The sequence below is a fragment of the Scardinius erythrophthalmus genome, assembly GCF_964197995.2.
Source record: "Scardinius erythrophthalmus genome assembly, chromosome: 1".
NCBI lineage: Eukaryota > Metazoa > Chordata > Actinopteri > Cypriniformes > Leuciscidae > Scardinius > Scardinius erythrophthalmus.
Genome location: NC_138221.1, coordinates 12,648,246 through 12,671,881, shown reverse-complemented (window position 1 = coordinate 12,671,881; position 23,636 = coordinate 12,648,246). Strand labels below are relative to the sequence as shown.

Here is a 23,636-nt window from a genome sequence, read left to right as displayed (position 1 = left end):
TGAGCCGGTGGTGTCTGTTCCTGTTCCTGAGCCGGTGGTGTCTGTTCCTGTTCCTGAGCCGGTGGTGTCTGTTCCAGTTCCTGAGCCGGTGGTGTCTGTTCCAGTTCCTGAGCCGGTGTTTGTTCCTGTGCCATGGCCCCCTGAGGGGTCGTCTCCGCCCTGGCCGCCAGATGGACTGTCTGCTCTGCCCTGCCGCCCGAGGGGAAGTCTCCACAATGGCCGCCCGAGGGGCCGTCTCCACCATGGCCGGCCGAGGGGTCGTCTCCACCATGGCCGCCCGAGGGGAAGTCTCCACCATGGCCGCCCGAGGGGTCGTCTCCACCATGGCCGCCCGAGGGGAAGTCTCCACCATGGCCGCCCGAGGGGTCGTCTCCACCATGGCCGCCCGAGGGGTCGTCTCCACCATGGCCGCCCGAGGGGAAGTCTCCACCATGGCCGCCCGAAGGGTCGTCTCCACCATGGCCGCCCGAGGGGTCGTCTCCACCATGGCCGCCCGATGGACTGCCTGCTCCACCCTGGTCACCTGCACTGCCTGCTCCGCCGTTGCCTTCCATCCTGCCGCAGTCTCCAGGTCCTCTGCCGCCCCACGGGCCTGGCCCTCCATCCCGCCCCCAGGTCTGCCTCCGCTCCACCACCCTCCTGAACTATTGTTTTTTGTTTTGATGGGCGTTGGGAGCCGCCCATAGAGGGGGGGGGCTATGTCACGGTGTGGGTTTTGTGTCTTGTTCTTGTCTGTCATGTGTTCCCCTGTCTTTTCATGTTTAGCTGTCTCCTGTTATGTTGATTAGTCTTTCCAGGTGTCTGATTAACCACGTCCCCTTGTTATCTTGTTTAGCTTGTCTGTCTGTGTATTTAAGCCCTGTGTTTAGTTCGGTCTTTGTCAGTTCTTGTAGATTGTTGCACCATGGTAGTTGTTCTGTTCTGTTCCTGAGTCTTAGTCCTGAGTTTATATATGTGAAGTTTTGAGTTTATTTAATAAAAGTCTACTGCACTTGAATCCTGCTTCCTCCTCTGCTTCAACCAAGACGTAACAGTAATAAAGATAGATCCAAGTGAAACAACAGCCATTAAAATGCAAATATATAATAAAAAGCAATAATTGGTTCAAATAAAGTATCAAAGTAAGTAATAATTTGGGTTTTATTGAACAACACTGTTAGGTTATATGATCAAGATCACTATTTTTTTTAACATGTGATTAGCCTTCGTACTTGAAATATTTATTATTCCTCTCGCATCATGTCTGTAAGAAATGAAACTTGTTTGTTTTTAGCAGAACTGCCAGAAAGCATCTGGAAGAAGAGGACGGAGAGAACGCCAGTGATCCAGAACCTGCAGAATGAAACATCATGATACTGAAGAACAAAGAGGTTGGTGTTTATTCTTGATTCCTCATTCATTATTCATGATGAAGAACATGCTGATGCTCACCAGATTTACATTGTTTCATGACCTAACTAGTGTTATATAATACAAATCATCTTCATGACATTAAAATAGATCATAATCGTGCACAGCCGTTGTTGACCAGATTTGATGAGATTAAAATGACTATTGAACTCATCAGTGATCTTACATTTACATTTACATTTATTCATTTAGCTGACGCTTTTATCCAAAGCGACTTACAATTGCTATACATGTTAGAGGTCGCACGCCTCTGGAGCAACTAGGGATTAAATATCTTGCTCAGGGACACATTGGTGTCTCACAGTGGATTCGAACCCGGGTCTCTCACACCAAAGGCATGTGTCTTATCCATTGTGCCACACACCATCTTGACTTTGAGCTTCACTTTTCATTTAACATTTGTCTCTCATCTGAAATCTCACTTGATTTAATGCTTCTTTTAGACCCGATGGACATGAACGAGAAAGGAAAAACAGAAGCCTAAAAAACTCTTCACATGTAAATCAAGTCTGAAGATTCACATGAGGATCCACAGAGAGAGAGACTTTACACACGTGATCAATGCGGGAAGAGTTTCACTCGGGCCTTCGTTCTGAAATCACTTCTGCCTTCTCATTCAGAAGAAGAGCACCAGAAAAATTACACCAGAAAACCCACTTTCATGTTCAGGAGCTGAAGAAGAGACTGTAACACTTTCAACAGAGACATGAATCTGATATTAATTGTAACTTGTTCATTGTTTGAGATCTGTCTCATTAGTTTTAATTTGTATAAATGTTTGTACTTCAAGTAATGATTGATTAAACTCATTATAATTTTATCAACAGCTTGTTGTTATTGTTCAATTGTATTGTCTGCTAATTCTTCTTGTTTCAGGAATAATTCCATAATTTTCAGTTCTGAAAGCCAATAATTACATTTGATTCTGGGGCTTCCCAGCAAACACAGAACATTCCCCTAACATTGGTATTTGGTTCCTGTTTGGTTATTGTTTTGGGAACTAAATAATGTTCTAGGAATGCTCTTTTTATTTTTTTGCAACAATAAAATAATGTTCCCAAAACGTTGCAGGATGTTTTATATTAACATAGAAATAGTTACCAAATATAGAACATTCTCCAATGGTTATTGTTTATATAAATATGTAAACTAACTTTCCAGTTAAAACGCTGCAGATGTTTTTTTGTGTAATGACCTGTACAGAGCTCTGAAACTAGTTTATGCTGCATTTAATAAAAAAGTAGCTATTCGATGAATCAAAACACATTATATTGTGAAAAAGCTTTAAAAGCTTACCGCTGTTAATCAGGCTACGGTAAGGAGATGAAAATGTTTTATAGGTGGGTCTAAAAGACAATTTTCACCTGAAATTCAGACCCAGATAGCAACCTAGTGCTACCAGATGTGGGCCGACACTATGTTGCTGTCTGGGAGACAAATTATTAGGGGGACAAAATTACTTAAAGGAGAAGTTCACTTTTAAAATGAAAATTCTGTCATCATATAATCACCCTCATGTTGTTTCAAACCTGTATGAATTTCTTTCTTCTGCTGAACAGAAAGGAAGATATTTAGAAGAATGTCAGTAACCAGGCAGTTTTGGGTCCCATTGACTTCCATAGTAGGAAAAAAATATACTATGGAAGTCAACGGGACCCAAAAACTGCCTGGTTACTGACATTCTTCTAAATGTCTTCCTTTCTGTTCAGCAGAAGAAAGAAATTCATACAGGTTTGAAACAACATGAGGGTGATTATATGATGACAGAATTTTCATTTTAAAAGTGAACTTCTCCTTTAAGGAAGATGGCAGCATCATTATTTATTTCTGTTTGTAAAATCTGTTGACTTCAGCAATCTTTGTTGCATAATGAACAAATGGAGACAGTTGTTTCCAAAAAATGGGGAGAAGCACTTTTTATGTTAGACCGACAAAACGACAAATAAAAATACATTTATAATGTGTAACAGACATTGTTGGATTATGTTATGATGCATTAATTCTGGAATATGTTGCATTAATTCTGGATGTACTGGCGGTCGTTTTATATATATATATATATATATATATATATACAGTATATATATATATATATATATATATATATATATATATATATCTATATATATGTGTGTGTGTATGCAATGTATTTTTCCTCTCGAGAAATGCCGTAGATAGGCATGGGTCATGTGCACTTTTGGTACTGGAGTGTCATGGGGGTTTCTGAGTTAGTGATCTCATGTGTTGCATATAATAAAGTGGAGAAGAGTTCAAACGGCTATCGTTTATTGTTCTCTCATTTCTGAGTGTTAGGCGAACCCCATATGAACACTCGGCCACAAATGCTTTTTCCTCAGCATCCGTCTGTCTGCTGGCAGATGACCATTAGAGAGGGTTAAATTTGGCAAGTTTAAAAACTACAATATACAATTAGAAAAAGAAATCAAATAAAAGCTGCCTTGCAAATGGCCCGTAACTAGACAGAGGCCAGAAAAACCCGGTGCTTGAGCACTACCTATAAAACAAAAGGCAGATTAGGTAACCTAGGTCAAACTTTATTACATTCATTAAGCATCGTGCGCTGTGGAAACGCGTCAAAGCATTCTCAGGTATAATTATGCAGCATTAATGCATGAATGATTTTGAACGAATATTTCATCATGTCGATATACAATGGTAACATAATGTTAAAACTAATCTTGCTATTGATATCTTTGTTAGACTACCGACCCTAAATGTCCGGCTAATATCGAGCCTGAAACGAACTTTACTGCGCTGAACCAGCGGGAGTGCATTTCACGAATTAGTAATCGCTGGCTTTCAGCAGGGAGGGAGGAAAGTCTGCGTGAACCCGTGTAGATGCAGTTTATGCAGTGAAGACTGTAAAGAGTTTGATAACTTTATTAAATTTCTGTGTATTTCCTACCTGTCAGGGCCCCCTAGATGTCATGGGCCCCTGGGCAACTGACCAGTTGCCCTAATGGTTAATCCGGCCCTGGCTGAAATGATCCTCTTGCTTCAGCTTGTATATCAGCTGTTTCTTCTACAGAGAGACGTCCGTCTGAGAATTACATCAGTTTCTGCTCACATTATATTGTCATAAAATATCCTAAAATTTGACTTTGCAGTGTGTATATGTCACAAAATGAAATGCTAGCTATTTCTTTCTATTTTTCACATGTGACAATAAAAAGCAAAGTTGTTAAAATAAAAGTTGTTGTCTTTTCAATTCCTGTAAAAACAGACATAACTAAACTTGCTCCTTTAAAAAACCCTTTATTTGAAAACCCACCAGCCACCAGTGGAAAACAGAAGTACGTTTAACTGCAAAGCTATTTGAGGAAAAAAATATTACTGATTTTCAATTTAAAAAAAAAATTGACCTAGGATGATAACAGCACTAAACACTAGACAAGAGAGTCCATTACCACACTCTGAGCTACAAGGAAACGCTGAACATTTGGACACCATGTTTCACTTCTTCAAATCTGCTTGTAACAATAGTGCAACTCTTTGGAACATAATTAGCCTATTCCCTTAGTTCCCATAACTATTTGGAAAGTTGTATGATCATTTTCAATTTCTGTGCATGTAAATTACATGCACAGACATTGATGTAAATATATACATTCTAAGCATTATTATTTTAATGATCTAACTACTTTATAGTGATTAATGTAGTTATCATAAGATCAAGCTAGCTATATTAATTTGGACATATTATGCTGCTGTAATTATTTTTCTGTAGTGATTGATGAAGATCATTATTGATAGTTTTTGAGTTATTGATTTTTTTATCCATGTCATAGTGTGAGAAATTACAGTGTCTTTCAATGGAGCAGTTTTATAGTCTTTTATCATGTATCCTGACTCAAATAATGTGTTTCTAACAGCAAACACTCAGAATAAAGTGAGATGATCTGCTGATGATCCTGAATGGCTTGTTGAATGAGTGTTGATAGTCTGAGGCTCATCAATATTAACAGATCTGCTGAAAACACTCTTTATTTCATGACAATAGTTCCTGTTTTCACCTCATTTATTATGCTGATGTCTCCAGATCTCCTGTAAATTGACACTTAAAGCTCATTTCATTGGTGTCAACAGACTGAGGGGATTTGATGATTACAATTATGTACATTTATTTTTTACCTTAATAATATTTGGAATAATTGTATTACATTGTTTAAAATCCGGCTATCAGTAAGTATTAACATTGACTTAGTAACTGATTTTTTATTTTATTTTGGGCAGATCAGCTCTTCCCACTTATATTTACCATAATTGAAGCCCCTCCCACAGCAATCACATCATAAGTGAAGCTCCGCCCACAGCATCTACATCATCAGGGAAGCTCCGCCCACAGCAATTCAGCAATAAATGCTGTAAATTCCCATCAGCTACAAGTGAAGACGAGCATCAGAGCATCAGGAAGAGCTGAGATCTGCAAAGACTGAGTTTATTAAAGAGGACAGTGAGAACATGAGTGATCCAGAACCCTGCAGAATGAAACACACTGAAGATCCTGAAGAACAAAGAGGTTGGTGTTTATTCTTCATTCATTCATGATGCTGAAGAACATTCATGTTAGAAACATTCAAGCACATTTAGATAAACAGTTCAACTATGAAATGGGTATAAAAGTTTCATTTTTGGTTTTCAAAGAATGGTCAGTAAAGTGAGGTTTGAGAAATGTTCATATTTATTGTAAACATTATGTCAAACCAGATTTAATTTTAGCTCTTTTATTTTAAATTTATATCTGGTTCACATTTTTTGATTTTCATAGTTTACAACAGTTGTTTCTTTTTTTCTTTTTCTTTGTTTTTTTTTTTTGCAATAAACATAAACATATTGCAATAGACAGAATTGTAAGCGTAATGTAATGTCATTCACCGTTTTGTGGCTCTTTTTTAAGTATCGGTTCAGGCACCGGTACAGTTTTAAAAAAGTATCGATTTGGCACTGGTATCATAAAAAACCCGAACAATACCCAACCCTAATTATTCATAGATATAGAGATTAGTCTTCTTATAATATCTTTGGTAACAGGGTAGATGAATGTGATCAATACTGTGGCATTTGTGTAAAAAAGGAGACAATGGATTGAGATTATTTTCTTGTCCTCCAGTCATGCTGTAAAAAGAGCCCAGATAATTAGTGATCGACAATACTGTTTTTTTATGATCAATACCTATGGATGCACCGATATGAATTTTTTTTTCCGATAACTGATAATTCTTTATATTTGAAAGCCGATAACCGATATATTTGCAGATTAATCTAAATCCAAATGTGTTTATACATTTTGAGAGCCTGATTACAAAAGTCTCACCATTAAAAGCCATGACCCAAACACACAGTTATAATGTTCTCATCATACTTTTATGTAGCCTATATGATAGAGTTGCACTGCAGATGTTGCACTGAACTGTATTTTCCTTTTGGAAGTGATTCCAATCATATTTTAACCCTTATGTGCTGTTGGGGATGTTTTCATCCACTATGGGGTTTTTTTTTAGTCTAAATTTGGCCATAACTTTTTCTGTGTTTCAGCAAATGGAATGATTTTTGGTGACTAATCTTATTTTGACACATATTTTGGGAAAATGCTTTGAAATTTTTCAAAAACTCAACAGTACACTGTGGGCAAATTTACTACCCTTTCGTTATGTTTCGTGGCTGAAAACAGCCACTACTTTAAACTGCTGTAAAAATATATCAGATTTTTTTCATGAATCTATTAATCAACCTCAGTCCTGCTCAAAAATATTAAATGTTTAAAAAAAAAATCAGGATTTTAACTCTTTAATTGCCAAATTCGTAAATGATGTCACTGATTTGAGGAAAAAACACACACAAAATTACTCATTTTCAATATAAAATGTGATTGTGGACTGGATTTTTTTTTACCTTTTATCACAGTCTTGGACATGTCAAAGATTAGAAACAACATTGGTTTTGATGCATTGTTAGTTTTTGTGCAGCATCAGATTTTAACTTTTTCTCCCTCATTTACTGTTCGTGGCTGTTTTTGCCCCATTGACTTCCATTATAACCACATTTTTTGATTACAAAGCCATGACACCATATAATCATGCATTTTTGATTGTTGGTGGTTTTCCTTGTTGGGAAGAGGTAAAATTTGTAATTTTTACTGTTGATAACCGGGTGGAACCATTAACCCTTTAGATAGGCCTGTGCAAAAAAAAGCTCGAAGCAGTTTAAAGTAGTGGCTGTTTTCAGCCACGAAACATAAGGAAAAGTAGTAAATTTAAACAATGCACAAGGGTTAAGCAATTTAAAACTCATCACTCATCTGAAGGAAATAATCCATTATTTATCGGCTTTAATATATTGGCCAAATTTTCTTATTGGGCCGATAACGATAACATTAAAAATGAACATATATCGGCCGATACGATATTGTGGCCGATATATCTTGCATCCCTACCAATGCCGATTATTTGCCTATTTATGTCCCTGATAACTGATATTCAGAACAAATACTTATTTATTGTTTTATTTCTGTTTTTGACAATTGCACTGAACTATACATCTGGTTAACACTCGTTTTCAATGCTGTAATTTCAGTAATTTCACTTGCATACATAACCAGATAATAAATAGTAGGGATGCACCGATACCACTTTTTCCAAAACATGTCTGATACCGATACTCCCATTTTTGTACTCGCCGATACCGAAAACCGATGCCTGTATTGTCACTGCATTTCAAATTTTTAAATATATTAGAGATAAACCAAAAGAATCATATTAGTTGGCTTACTTTGTTAATCAAATATTTATACATACATAAATATATATATACATTCAGTTATTTTCATGCTTAATTAAGCCTGCTAAAATGCATTGTATGAGCTTCTGTTACTTTCACTGTTCATTCTATTGCTCTATCATATTTTATCTTTCATTTAATATTACAGCACATATTTAGAGCAGCTCCAGAAATGTTTCAGTGCTGAGGATTGGTTAAAAAAACAAAAACAATTGCATATTCTCAACTGTATACATTTAATATAGATGTATATTTTTGTAAAGTTGAAAAGGGTAGCATATTTAGTATGAGCAAGATCAGCGAGTAATTTATTTGTTCATTGTTTGATTAAAAAAAATATTAAAGTTCTGCCCTTTTTAAGCCCGAACGCACGGACCTCATTTGAATATAGCTAGGCCTACTGTCTACGTTCACTCGAGATATAACTGACTTTGTTTACTGGGATACTCGCCAAGACGGGCGTTTTTACATAAACTTGTGTGAATTCGTCCGTACAAGCGCAAGACGTGAAAGACAATTCAATTCATTATCCGCGCGCTGTCTGAGACACTGGTTTGCGGGGCGCGCGCTTTGGATGTTTGCGTTCATGGAACTTCTTGACTTGCTCACGCGTCCTGTAACAATGTAGGGAACCACAACCCATTATACATAAATCAGGTAACAGTTCATGTTTTACGTACATCGTACTCAATCCACTGCGTGTTTTTCTCTTATCAGCTCGCGCACCAAAGCAATGTGTTACTATATTTTGTTTAATATTCCACTAGTAAGATACATTTACTTCATAGACAGCCTTCTTTTTTATCCCCATTATACCCTCTGTTGTCAGAGTTTCTTTTTCTGGACACAAACACTGTTTACTCGCGGCCTGGTATCAGCCGTTGGTATCGGAACATTTTACGAGTACGAGTATATTGAGCTCAGTATCCTGGTATCGGTATCGGTGCATCCCTTATAATCATAAATAGGATTCAGAAAGAGTAAATAATTAAGTGCACGGTCACTAAAGCGTCTTTTTTTAAATAACACATAACAAATAAAGCATTTAAAACTAATTATATTCTATTCTAAACCACTTGAATAAAAAACATTGCTACTTCAATGTACCTTAATGTTCTCAGTTGCATATTTTATTTATAACAACAGCATTTATATGAACTATAGGCACATTATGAACTATATTTCAAATGAAGAACATAAAAAATAAATGACGGGGAAGTCTATCAACTTTGCATAAATGTAAGCATTTGTTTTCAACGGGAATACACTGGGGATATGAACAGCAATATGCATACATTGAAAAATAAGCAGAACAATGTTCTGTATCACATTATCCAGGGCTCCAGACTGCGACCAAATGGTCGCATTTTGCGACCAAAATTTGAGAGTGTGCGACTAAATTTTACATCCAGTCGCACATGTGCGACCAGTAAATTTCATCTCGTTCATAGTGGGCGACAACCGACGTCGCGTCTGCGATGCTTTGTTTACGACATCACGACAAGAAGACTAGCATGTTTAATTTTTTAACGGTCCTCCATGAAGGGTTCCGAGTGAATGAGTGTGTGTGTGCGCGCGAGTGAATGAGTGTGTGTGTGTGTGTGTGTGTGTGTGCCCGCGCGCGAGTGAGTGAGTGAGTGAGTGAGCGAGCGAGCGAGAGAGAGAGAGTGAGAGAGTGTGTGCGCGAGTGAGTGAGTGTGTGCGTGCGTGCGTGCATTAGTCTATGTGCGTGTATGTGAGTCAGTGCGTGTGTACATGTGCGAGTGAATATGTGTGTGAGACGGCTCGAGATGACTGGTTGTAAAGCAATGTGTAGTCTGACAATGTTTCTTGTCCAGGACATGACAAGATTTTTAGGAGTCGAAATCGTGTAATCTGATACATTGACTATAGTAACAGACAAAAAAATTGCGTATTCTGAACCAGGCATAACTATAACTATGGTATACTGTGGTTATGAAAGTAGCCTACACATCGTTTTACAGCACTTCAAAACTATATCCTATTAAAATGTTTTGTTTTTTTAATGTGTCGACCAAAACATTTTTGTTCATCCTTTAAAGATTGTCTCTATTTATAAAACTGAAAGTTTCAAGAAGTAGGAAAACTCACACTTATTTTTTTTAAAAAGAAGACTAAATTACCATTGTAAACAGCTGCTGAGGGTGCTTATTGGCTATTTTCACTCCCTAATATCTATTTTGTCACTCATTTTGCTTTTGAAATAATATTAAGACATTATGAAGGATAATAATTAAATTTAACTTTATCTATACACCTCAAATTTAGCTCAGTGCTTTGTCATCCCACAGTGCTACCAAATACTTTCTGTAGAACTTAGAGCCGCGGCCCTCAGATGTTAGTCTGGAGCCCTGTGATCTTAAAATAAAACTGCACCATAATTTCTGTACGCTTAATCTATTTATTATCAAAGCATTTGTCTGTAATAGTTATTTAGGGGGAAAATGTGAAGGTGTGCCCCTAAATTTTCTGCTTGCGCTCCTAAAATTTTAAGTCAGGGGCTACAGCGCTCCTAATAAAAAAAGTTAGTCTGGAGCCCTGTTATCACTATTACCAAGTCCATCTGCTCCACTGGACTGCAGAAAGCTTGTGTTCTTGTAATTAAACTAAGGCCACAGTGTGACGTTTCTGTGGGACCAGAGCAGAGCGAATTGAGTTCGCCAAACTCACACAGGAACACAGGGGAACTCGCTTTATTTAACTTTATTTATTTTATTTTTTTTAACAGCAAAATGGTAATATATTATAGCAGTTGTCCACTTTTATGTCCTTTCACTTCGTTTTTTTTTCCTCTTTGTATTATTTTGATGATTTTTTTCTTTCACTTCAGATCTGATGGAAGAGAACGAGGAGTGTGAAGAACACTTGCGTCGCTCAAAGAATAAAAATACATTTTTAAAGAAAAATAGCCAACAAATCATTCACCTGCACTCAGTGTGGAAAGAGTGTCACAACCAAACGAAATTTTGAGCGCCACTTGAGAGTTCATACAGGAGAGAAGCCGTTCACATGTGATCAGTGTGAGAAGAGTTTCACATGTAAAAATAGTCTTGAGCGTCACATGAGAGTTCACACTGGAGAGAAGCTGTTCACATGTGATCAGTGTGAAAAGAGATTCTCAAGCAAACAAAGTCTTAAGCTTCATATGAGATTTCACACTGGAGAGAATCTGTTCTCATGTGATCAATGTGAAAAGAGCTTCTCAAGCAAACATCATATTGAGATTCACATGAGGATCCACACCGGAGAGAAGCCGTTCTCATGTGATCAGTGCGGGACGAGCTTCACACAAAAACATCATCTTGATCTTCACATGAGGATCCACACCGGAGAGAAGCCGTTCTCATGTGATCAATGCGGGACGAGCTTCACACAAAAACAACATCTGAATCTTCACATGAGGATCCACACCGGAGAAAAGCCGTATTCATGTGATCAATGCAGCAAAACATTTCTTAGTGCACCAGACCTGAAGAGACACCTGACAGTTCATACAAAGGAGAAGCCGCATTCATGTTCTGTGTGTGGAAAGAGTTTTTCCCTGCTGTCTAATTTACTTAAACATGAGAAAACTCACACTGGTGTAAAAGAGTACATGTGCTTTGTGTGTAAGAAGACTTTTATTTCAGCGAACTGTTTAAAACAGCACCAGAGAATTCACACTGGAGAAAAACCTTACATGTGTTCACACTGCGACAAGAGATTCAGTCAGTCATCAAATCTGAAATCACATGAGAGGATCCACACTGGAGAAAAACCTTTCAAGTGTTCACACTGTGACAAGAGATTCAGTCATTCAATAAGTCTGAAAACCCATGAGAAGAACCACACTGGAGAAAAACCTTACAAGTGTTCACACTGTGACAAGAGATTCAGTCAGCCAACAGATCATAAAAGACATGAGAGGATCCACGGTAGAGAGAAGCCGCACACGTGTGATCAGTGCGGGATGAGTTTCTCTTTTAAAACTCACCTGAAGCGACACATGAAGATCCATGCAGTGGAGAAACCACAGTCTGAGATCACAGTAAGTAGTTCATCTTAATGTGCTGAGCATTAAAGTCTCTCCTGTGTAAGTTAGTTTCCTAACAGCCATGATGCTCATCTTGGTGGTTGCTTGCTATCTGCTTCACATTTTTTTTACATTATTATGAGATACAGAGTTATAATTATAAGAAAGTATCTCATTATTATGAGAACATTTATCATTATGAGATGTTAAGTCGTTATTATGAGAAGTTTCTAATTCATGTAGTATTATCCGTGAACGGGCCATTTCATTAAATAAACCCAACACCGCATTCCACAGTTCGGAACGATTCCCCATCAAACCATTTGTAAGTCATAAAACACTGTCATGGTGCTGAGATGGCTAAAGGAGATGTCACCCCCCTTTCCCTTCACATGCCTGTCTAATCTCATACCAGCGATGCCAGGACAGCAGGAAAAGATTTCTCTTTGTTCCCCAAACTTAAGACCATATGGCCAAGAAACCCTGTGGTGACCCCAATGCATAAATTCACAGCCTTATCAGGAAACGAAGGATGCTAAGGCATTCCCATGGCACAAACCTTAAACCAGGGACACCTCCTTTCTGCAGCTGTAAATTCCAGAGACTTTTGTCACCAAAACCAATAGACTGAAATTATGTCACAGTTCTGTTCAGTTAGTTTCATTTTTATTGACTTTTAGTTTGTTTTCTCAGTCACATGTTCACCTTTGTCTTAGTTTTCCCACCACTCATATGCCGTTGAGGTCATTCATTTGTTCTGCACAGGTGTTTGTCATTTTACCCTCATATGTCTTGTATTTAAGTGGCAGTCTTTTCAGTCCTCATTTGTCTGGTTTCATTTGCCTATCTTGTTTGTATTACCTTCTGAGTGGATTCTTAAAGACGTTATACCTCATCTTCATCTTCATCATGTGTTCCTTGCAACCGTTGGTGCTTAATGTAACAATATAGTGTAAAAAAATACATTTGAGATTTGTGCTGGCTAATGTTTACAGGCACCAGGGCACCATACAGACTTTATCAAAGAATTTGCTGACTTTCTATCGGAGTTAGTACTGGGTGCAGATAAAGTCCTAATTGTTAGTGATTTTAATATTAATGTAGATAACATTAAGATGCAATGTGTATATATTGTGGCAGGAATAGTCAATTTTTTTACATTATTCATTTCAGGGTTCGTACATCCTTTTGAGAGTAAAATTCAAGCACTAATCAAGGACTTTCAAGTCCATCACACTTTTTCCAGCTCTTCAATTTCTTTTTATATTATCCAGTTTTAATGTTATTTTTAATGTGATGACCAAAACCATGATTTGTTCATCCTTAAAAGATTGACCCCATTTGTAAAACTAAATGTTTCAAAGTGTAGGAAAACTTATAGTTGGCAAACAAACATATTTATTTAAAAAAATTTAATTAGCACTATAAACAGTAGATGGCGGCAGAGGACCACTTATTGACTTATAAGCCATTTCCACTCCATAATAGTTTTTTCTAGGGCTGCCACTAACGACTATTTTTGTATTGATTAATCTATTGACTAATTTAGTAAAAATTTGTATACAAACATAAAATAAAAAAATAAAATAACAAAAATAAAAATAAACAATAATAAGTCTGAGAAAGTCAGCATGTTCTGAATGTCAATATATCCACATGTTCTGGGCTTCTGTTCAGCACAGCTAGATGGAAAAAATAAACAGGACTTCAGTAGTGAAACGCCAAATGAAATCCGAATTTCAATGAAATCCTTTTTTAAAGCAAAAGTAAAGTAGGGCTGCAGCTATTGATTATTTTAGTAATTGAGTATTTTGTGAATTATTCCACCGATAAATCGAGTAATCAAACATAAATGTGGTAATAAAGATAGATCCAAGTGAAACAACAGCCTTTAAAATACAAATATATAATAACACGCAATAATTGGTTCAAATAAAGTATCAAAGTAAGTAATAATTTGGGTTTTATTGAACAACAGTTAAGTTGCATGATCAAGGTCATGATCAAGGTATTTTTTTAAACGTGATTAGCCTTAGTACTTGAAATATTGATTATTCCTCTCGCATCATGTCTGTAAGAAATGAAACTTGTTTGTTTTTAGCAGAACTGCCAGAAAGCATCTGGAAGGAGAGGACAGAGAGAACGCCAGTGATCCAGAACCTGCAGAATGAAACATCATGATACTGAAGAACAAAGAGGTTGGTGTTTATTCTTGATTCCTCATTCATTCTTCATGATGAAGAACATGCTGATGCTCACCAGATTTACATTGTTTCATTACCAAACTATTGATTTCTAACACAAATCATCTTCATGACATTAAAATAGATCATAATCGTGCACATCAGTTGTCCACCAGATTTGATGAGATTAAAATTACTATTGAACTCGGTGATCTGACTTTGAGCTTCACTTTTCATTTCACGTTTGTCTCTCATTTAAAATCTCACTTGATTTAATATTTCTTTTAGAACTGATGGACGCGAACGAGAAAGGAAAAATACGTGTAAATGTAAATCAAGTTAAAGAGAAACTTTACATGTGATCAATGCGGGAAGAGTTTAACTCGGGTTTCACTTTCATGTTCAGGAGCTGAAGAAGAGGCCGTAACACTTTCAACAGAGACGTGAATGTGATATTAATTTGAACTCATTGTTTTTCAGAGATCTGTCTTATTAGTTTTAATTTTTATACATTTTTTTTGTACTTCAAGTTATGATTGATTAAACTCATTATAATTTTATCAACAGCTTGTTGTTTTTGTCCAGCTTTATTTTCTGCTGATTCTTCTTGCTTCAGGAATAATTCCATAATTTTCAGTTCTGAAAGCCAAGTATTACGTTTGCTTCTGGGGTTTCCCAGCAAACACAGAACGTTCCCCTAACGTTACTTTTTGGTTCCTTTCTTTTTTTTGTTTTGGGAACTAAATCATAATGTTCTAGGAATGCTCTTTTTATTTATTTTTTGCAACAATAATATAATGATGTGGACAGAGTGATGGTCATCCAGAAAAAGAACCCACTGAGAATGGCATGTCAACTCTGTAGGAATTGTAATAATGGCAGTACAAAATGGCTCTCTTTCTCGTCATGATCCCAGTCCATATGTGTCCGCTTGACGTTCGATGTTGGCACTCTGCCACTCACTTTATGCCAGTCGCTCGCTCCCAGACTCACAGATAACAGTGGCCTGAGCTCCTGTATGGTGGGACTAAATTCTTTACAGAAAGTAGTTAGCGCCTCAGCAAATTTCTCACCTGAGTCACTTGGTTTTCGGGCCATGGCTCGATTTATGTGTTTTTCAGCCCACGGTCTGGTTCCGGTGACGAGGCTCTTATCTCATTGCTAAAAATTGTTATCATCAGGCCCTACTGCCCTATACGCTAGTTCCCTTTGCATTCCTTTTCTCTCTCTCCGCTCTGCCTCCCCCAACCAGCAATCCTTTTTTTCTTACAATCCACACACACACACACGTCTCACACAACACCCCTTTTGTTCACTCCCTTCTTCCACCGACTCTTGCACCGCTGTCAGCCTAGTGACACTTAAGGTTCCCTCCTCCTCTTCTGATTGGCTAAGAGAACATTAAGTCTAAACAATAATTCATTTTTGATAGATAAGTGGGTATATCGTCGTTAATCAGAATAGTTGTCGCCCAATTCCAAGATTTAAGTCCATGGTGACCTTCCAGGGTCCGAGAAAGACGTCTTCAAGTCTATATGTTGTATATCACAGAGTTCAAAACCTGCAACGAATATCAAACGCACACACAGAACACTGATGAACAACAGTTCTCTTCAAGGCTGAAGAAGGCCTGAGCTCATTCTCAGAAGAGCAGTCCACCATAACAAGCTGATAAGACATTTCACTCCTCAGAAAGCAGGAATGATAATATCCCCCTTTACTCCCTAGAGAAATGCACATGAGGATGTTCACTTAATGAAAAGCAGATGAAATGGTGTAGAAATTGACCCTCAAACTTATACAAGTCAACTAAGACAGATATATAGAGCAACTAACTACATGGGTACAGAGTCTCTCTCGGCGCTCTCTGAATCCCAAGAGAATCATCGTCAAAAGGCCCCTTGCATGTGAACACGACCCACGGACACACATTGATTCTCAGAATAGCAAGATATAAAGTCAGAATTGCGTAAAATAAAGTTGCAATTGTGTGAAATAAAGTCACAATTGTGTGTTATAAAGTCAGAATTGCGAGATATGAAGTCAGAATTGCGTAAAATAAAGTTGCAATTGTGTGAAATAAAGTCACAATTGTGTGTTATAAAGTCAGAATTGCGTGAAATAAAGTTGCAATTGCGTCTTATAAAGTCAGAATTCGGACTTTTTTTCTCGCAATTCTGACTTTATATCTCGCAATTCTGAGAAATAAAGTCAGAATTGCGAGATGTAAACTCGCAATTGTGAGATAAAAAGTAGCAATTATCTTTTAAAATGTTTTATTCTGTGGCGGAAACAAGCTTCCATATGACAACATTAAAACATGGATGTAAATTATCTCATGCAAAATCTATAGCATTCTGACCACTGTAATTTTACTTCAGAAAACTGTTCATTAACAATAACGGAAAACATACCTGTGATGTCCGTTAGCAAATAATGCAGTTATAATCCAAGTGTTAATATCCTGCATTTTATAGTAATATTGCCTGAAAACATCAATCCAGAGTGTCAGTCGTTTTCGGCGTGCTCCTGAAGACCGCTGGGTTTCGAAATGCACATCAGGATTGGTTAGAAAAGAAAAGGCGGTGCTTAACTTTCAGGGATGCAAACAGCGCGCTTTTCGGCGACTCGCGCTTCTTTCACGTCAGTTTGAGTGACAAAGTCATCTTAAGTCATTCCATAGCTTAATGTGAGGGACAGAAGTCTATTTACATCATTAAACTATACAGAAACTCGTTTTCCCTCCTCTGCGGCTGTCAATCATTCTCCATTCAGTATTCAAACAGCGTGGGCGCCTCTTCCGGTTGGATGCACGGTAAAACTCTCTCCAATATGATATATTCACATTATAATGCATGATCTGTAGATAAAAGCCTGTGGATTTGCATAAAATGACTTTATTTTGTTGGAGTTTGTTGCGGTTTTTAAACGACTCACTACCGTGTGCCTGTTAGATCACACACATCACAAGGACTATGAATCGGCATTAAACGCACAATAACTGGAATTTAAAACTGTGAAACAAATGATCAATACACTGTTAGACAGATATACACTAGGATTTGTACGCTCAACATTTCTTCGCTTTGTGCAGTGAACTTTTAAATGCGCACTTGTGCAGCGCTGAACACTGTGACATTTATGTAATATTTAAAGGTGTTAACTGTAATTTTACACTGCAAAATAATAACTTAAAAAGGATTAAATTCATCACAATTATGTAAGTATCTGGAAATTTGCCGCGGGGCGAGGGCTTCGATAACCTCTCTCTTTTTTGACCATACATGTGTTTGCATCCCTGCACATAAGACAAGGGAACACATCGTAGGATCAGCAGGATGACAGACATAAAATAAAACCAAACCAGACAAACAACATCACAACACAGCTACGCAAACACTATTCGGAAGTGTCAGTGATCTTAATGTTTAGTTAAAGACCGTTGTTATTAACCCTTCTTTCTTTTTCTTTTTTCAAACTCAATTAGATTAAGTATTTCAGAATAATAGGCCTAAGCATGGTGCAGTTGAGAGTAAGGCAGCCAATTGTAATTTCTCAAATGCATTTTGTCATTTGTTTGCTCTACTTTTTCATAATCTTTTTGTTTTGTGAGAGCTCTACCTAATCTTGGATCCATGGCCAATAACGTTTCCATCTCATTATCCCAGTTTTGACATCATTTCCTAATTTTGGACCATTTGGAGTTATTTTTTCTTCTCCAATCTATCTCTAGAAAATTATTAAAACAAGATGGGAGTGACCAGTATCTTTGTTTTGTAAACAAAAATAATAATTATTTGACATTTTGTCTATTTTTTTCTTTGCCAGAGAATAACTCTATCATGCTTTTAGCCCCATAGTGTCACAGTGTCTGGTTGTGTTTCCCTGGGTAACCACTAGAGGTCCTCTTCCCCCACGGTGTCATTCACTCTTACTACATTTCCCATCATCCTGTTCTGTCACTCATTGATCATTGCACTCAGCTGTTTCCCGTCACCTTGTTAGTATCTGTGTGTATATATAGCCTGTTTGTTTCAGTGTTTGTCACGGAGTCCTTGTTATTGTCTCACCACTTCTGCTAGTCGGTTTTTGCTTGTTCTTGTTTGTTTCTTGTTTTTTGGATTGCCTAATTGGATTTTGACCCTTGCCTGGACTAGTTGTGAGTACGGATTTCCCTATTAAAAACTGCTATTGGATCTACCCCTGTTTCCTGTGTGTGGTGTCGTGACAGAAGGACTCGAGCCGGAGAGACGGAACCGCGTTTGAACATTTTTCAGTGTTTCGCGCTGTGGGCCCGTCAGACTGAGGAGGCCATGACGGTTAATTCCCCCCGAGTCCCCTTCCATCAGACACGGACAATCATTTGAGGGAACTCGTCTGGCCAGGTTTTCTGGGACCAGTGGAGGTCGTGGGAGGGGAGGTGCTAGATGTAAGTCCCGGCACCACTCTCCGCTTCAGTCTCTCTTCGACCCTGGGTTGGTGATGTCCAGCCCAGGGCCCCATTCGCCACTGGTTCCGTCAAGCACAGAGCCTGTTCTGGTGGTCCCGAGTCCGGTGGTCCCAGTTCCGGTGGCCCCGAAACGGAGGAGGAGAAGGAAGTCTTCCACCATGCCAGTTCCGGTGGTCCCTAATCCGGTGGTCCTAGTTCCGGTGGTCCCGAGTGCGGTGGTCCCGAGTCCGGTGATCCCGAGTCCGTTGGCTCCTAACACGGAGACCATCCCGGAGGTGACTGCCGTACCTGACGCACCGCCCAGGCGTCTTGCTCTGCCCGCACCGCCCAGGCATCTTGCAATGCCCGCACCACCCATGCGTCATGCTCTACTGGCCCCGCCCGAGCTGCTCGCACTGCCTGCACCACCCCAGCGAACCGTCATGTCTGCCCAGCCAGAGACTGTTCACGTTCACGTCACGTCTGCCCAGCCAGAGAATGTTCACGTCATGTCTGCCGGGCCTGTGTCTTTGGACAAGATGGCCGCCACAGAGACAGTTCACGTCACGTCTGCCGGGTCTGTGTCTTCAGACAAGATGGCCGCCACAGAGACTGTTCACGTCACGTCTGCCGGGCCTGTGTCTTCGGACAAGATGGCCGCCACAGAGACTGTTCACGTCACGTCTGCCGAGCCTGTGTCTTCAGACAAGATGGCCGACGCCGAGCCTGTTCACGTCACGTCTGCCGAGCCTGTGTCTTCGGACAAGATGGCCGCCACAGAGACTGTTCACGTCACGTCTGCCGGGCCTGTGTCTTCGGACAAGATGGCCGCCACAGAGACTGTTCACGTCACGTCTGCCGAGCCTGTGTCTTCGGACAAGATGGCAGACGCCGAGCCTTTTCACTTCACGTCTGCCGAGCCTGTGTCTTCGGACAAGATGGCCGCCGCCGAGCCGGTGGTGTCTGTTCCTGAGCCGTTGGTGTCTGTTCCAGTTCCTGAGCCTGTGGTGTCTGTTCCTGAGCCGGTGGTGTCTGTTCCAGTTCCTGAGCCGGTGGTGCCTGTTCCGGAGCCGGTGGTGTCTATTCCGGAGCTAATGGTGTCTGTTCCGGAGCCGGTGGTGTTTGTTCCAGTTCCTGAGCCGGTGGTGTCTGTTCCAGTTCCTGAGCCGGTGGTGTCTGTTTCTGTTCCTGAGCCAGTGGTGTCTGTTCCAGTTCCTGAGCTGGTGGTGTCTGTTCCAGTTCCTGAGCCGGTGGTGTCTGTTCCTGTTTCTGAGCCGGTGGGGTCTGTTCCAGTTCCTGAGCCGGTGGGGTCTGTTCCTGAGCCGGTGGTGTCTGTTCCAGTTCCTGAGCTGGTGTTGTCTGATCCAGTGCCTGAGCTGGTGTCTGTTCCTGTGCCCTGGCCGCCCGAGGGAGAGTCTCTGCCCTGGCCGCCCAAGGGAAAGTCTCCGCCCTGGCCGCCCGAGGTAAAGTCTCCGCTCTGGCCGCCCGATGGACTGTCTGCTCTGTCCTGGCCGCCCGATGAACGGTCGTCTCCGCCCTGGCCGCCCGATGGACGGTCGTCTCCGCCCTGGCCGCCCAATGGACGGTCGTCTCCGCCCTGGCCGCCCGATGGACGGTCGTCTCCGCCCTGGCCGCCAGATGAACTGTCGTCTTCGCCCTGGCCGCCAGATGAACTGTCACTCCCTGTCCCCGTTTCCCTCCATGGACCTGGCCCCCCATCCCTCCCCCTGATCCTCCACCAGTCCACCTCCCGCCTGGACTCTTGTTTTGTCTGTCACGTCTTGGGGCGTCTGGTAGCCGCTCCGTTGAGGGGGGGTTATGTCACAGTGTCTTGTTGTGTTTCCCTGGGTAACCACTAGAGGTCCTCTTCCCCCACGGTGTCATTCACTCTTACTACATTTCCCATCATCCTGTTCTGTCACTCATTGATCATTGCACTCAGCTGTTTCCCGTCACCTTGTTAGTATCTGTGTGTATATATACCCTGTTTGTTTCAGTGTTTGTCATGGAGTCCTTGTTATTGTCTCACCACTTCTGCTAGTCGGTTTTTGCTTGTTCTTGTTTGTTTCTTGTTTTTTGGATTGCCTAATTGGATTTTGACCCTTGCCTGGACTAGTTGTGAGTACGGATTTCCCTATTAAAAACTGCTGTTGGATCTACCCGTTTCCTGTGTGTGGTGTCGTGACACATAGTTGTTGAAAATAATAGCCCTCACTATATCAAATCCAGCCTCAGTTTTAACTATTTGGTGAGTTGAGCTCCCACTTCTCTGTATTTTCTTTTTCTTATGGCCTGGACTTGTACCTAAAGCAGAGAGGGTTAGTTTAGCAGAGAATATAAGTAATTGCTATGAGTGAATAATCAAGAAGAATAAAGTTAATATAATAATTAACCAAATTTGAAGCAGTCTCTAGAGTGATCATTGAAGTAGCCACACCTGTTCTTCTGTTTTTAGATCAGTGTGTTCTGTTGCTCTGCATGTTTTGTCAGCCTTGTTGTCACTCAAAGGTCGTTGCAGAGTGGAGAATAGGCTCTGTTGTTTTCTCTGCCTCTTCTTAGTTTGGGCTTTTGATCGATCCTGCCACAGTTTTGCATCTCAGAATTTCCTCTTTGTCCTCAGGAAAAGTCTCAAGTGAAAGTTGAGACCTTTTCCAGCATTAAATCAGAATTTCTGAGACTTTTTGAACTTCAGGAGGGGAGCCGAGAACCCCTCACCCGCTTCTCTCTTCTTCTTTCTGCATTCGCCTCTTTGCACTTTGCCCTCTTGTTGCTTCCATTCACAGAAGCCATCTGAAATTTGAACACTCTGAGATCTGCATGAATCAAATTGAACTTTTACAATTAAGCTATTGGCTCTTTATCTACATTCCACTTTTTAACCATCGTTTTTCTAGTTATTTTATATAAAAAATCTCACTGGTTGACCACAGAAGTTCCCCCATTCTATTTTAGTAAAGCAAGTTCTTCGTTGCAAGAAAAAGCAAACTAGTTCTGTTTTCCTATATCAGCAATAATATAACTCTGATGATCTGAGAATAATACAATTAAATAATTTTCCCTATCATAAAATCAGACTTCAATCTTTCTTCTATATTTGCATGCTGTTCAAAATAATCTAGAAAGGTGAATAAAATATGCCTCAACAAACATCAAGGATTTACTCTTATTATTTATTCTCAATCAACCAGGGCTTGAATTTCAGTGCGGGATTGCGGGTATTGCGCATATTTTTTATCATTCCCGCAGGTCTCCCATTTATAATGCGGGAAATTCCCGCAAACATTGATTCACTTTAGCATGTAGGTTGTATTAATAAATTAATCCACACAGATTTTAAAATCAAATCAGTCATTTTAAAACTGTCTGCGAGACGCAATTTCACAAACAGCGTGAGTGATTCAGCGGTGTTGCGTCTTCTATCTCTCGTCTCTCTAAATGGGTTGCACAAGGTAATCGTTAAGTGATAATACACTCTCGCATTTCGAGAGTCGTGATAGACGGAATTGTCACTTGCATAATCGGGCCAGCATTGCATCATGAGTAACTAAAGTTTACCATTTGCACGTCTTTTTTTAAGTTTTACCAGTTTAAACATTCACGCGATTTTGCGCGCTGTCTGAGAGATGTTTTTTTTTCTCTGGACACATAGAGTAAAGCCGCCTCACAAACAGCTCGCGGGTAACAAAAAATATTTTTCGTGGATTATATCGCTTTAACAGTCAAAAACATAAGAAAATTATGTCAATTTCGGTCTTGGTGAGTGTCCTCTAAACACAGTCAGTTATGTCTTAAGCATAAATCGCACGTGACCGCATAATGAAAACCGGATCCATGCACTAGCTCTTAAAGGGACAGCAGCCATATGTCTGTCATTAATTTGTTTGTCAAAACAACAAAACATAGCTTTTATTTTAAAGAATCAGGATTAATAGCCTATGTATTTAATTTAGTCAGGACTAAAATACTAGCCTACCCCATGTTATTTTACATTTGATTACTTTATTTAGTCTCTGTAGTATTTCTGAATACTAGTTTTAGACCTAAGCGCAAACCTTTCTCTTTATTTCTCTTTATTGGTATCTTTATTCTATTGTATTTATTTGTGCTACTTTTTAAAAAAAAAATTAATTCAAAGATTGAAATCAAGCTTCCTTGAGTTGTGTAAATTCTTAAGAACAAAATTACCCCCATTTTAAAATGCAATGAGGAACCATACATTTAGGCGAGATAAATGTAAAAAAAAAAAAGTCTAAACTCCCCCCTCAAATTAAAAATCCCCCCCCATAAGAATCACCTAAGGGGGGATCCCCCCCCCCCCAAAAAAAAAAAATGAAATTCAGGCCCTGCAATCAACAAATCCCATTTACTACAATTCTAAGATTTATGTAAAATATTTATGAAACTTGGTCTTGCTAAATTCAGCCCACTGCATCAGTTATTTTTCTCTTAACACAAACTTATTTAACACAAACTTTATCTGCAATGGAATAATTTTTCCACTCTGTCTTCAGGGATAACGAGATACAAATTTTAGACGTCTTCAGATATAATATATAATATATTAAGCATGTGCAATCTTATTTGTATTCATCTATTAATATATATTATTACATTTATTGATTAAATATATGTCTTGTTATTTTAACTTTTTTATACTACAGTATTCTATATGGTTAATATCTTGAAACAATTGTTTTCCCTTAGTTAATTTTTTAATACACACCATTTCATATCCCTTTATTCACAGGTCATTCACACATTATCGGTCCCTTCAAGCAACCAG

The 23,636-nt window shown here is 39.3% G+C and overlaps 2 protein-coding genes across 3 annotated transcripts in view; both read left to right on the top strand.

Annotated features, from left to right (window-relative positions):
• Nucleotides 1-2,230, top strand: part of LOC308692821 (uncharacterized protein) — a 69,157-nt gene extending 66,927 nt beyond the window's left edge. The window contains exons 4-5 of one of the 2 annotated variants that reach the window (XM_081369227.1): nucleotides 1,274-1,370; nucleotides 1,854-2,230. In XM_081369227.1, the coding sequence (XP_081225353.1) occupies nucleotides 1,274-1,343 (70 nt within the window). In that variant the 3' untranslated portion in view covers nucleotides 1,344-1,370; nucleotides 1,854-2,230. The remainder of the gene's footprint in view (nucleotides 1-1,273; nucleotides 1,371-1,853) is intronic. The other variant, XM_081369226.1, reaches the window with a different exon arrangement.
• Nucleotides 2,231-5,814: 3,584 nt separating this feature from the next.
• LOC308692761 (uncharacterized protein) lies at nucleotides 5,815-14,986 on the top strand. Its single transcript, XM_081369100.1, has 4 exons — nucleotides 5,815-5,950; nucleotides 11,060-12,256; nucleotides 14,346-14,439; nucleotides 14,831-14,986. Exons 2-3 carry the CDS (start codon nucleotides 11,291-11,293, stop codon nucleotides 14,391-14,393), a joined length of 1,014 nt encoding a protein of 337 aa, XP_081225226.1. The 5' UTR covers nucleotides 5,815-5,950; nucleotides 11,060-11,290; the 3' UTR covers nucleotides 14,394-14,439; nucleotides 14,831-14,986.
• Nucleotides 14,987-23,636: the final 8,650 nt, after the last annotated feature.

Coding starts and splice junctions, on each gene's coding strand:
- LOC308692761 (XM_081369100.1), top strand. CDS start 11,291: ATGAGAGTTCACACTGGAGAGAAGCTGTTCACATGTGATCAGTGTGAA. Junction 12,257..14,345: donor AACCACAGTCTGAGATCACA/GTAAGTAGTTCA, acceptor TGTTTTTAGCAG/AACTGCCAGAAAGCATCTGG.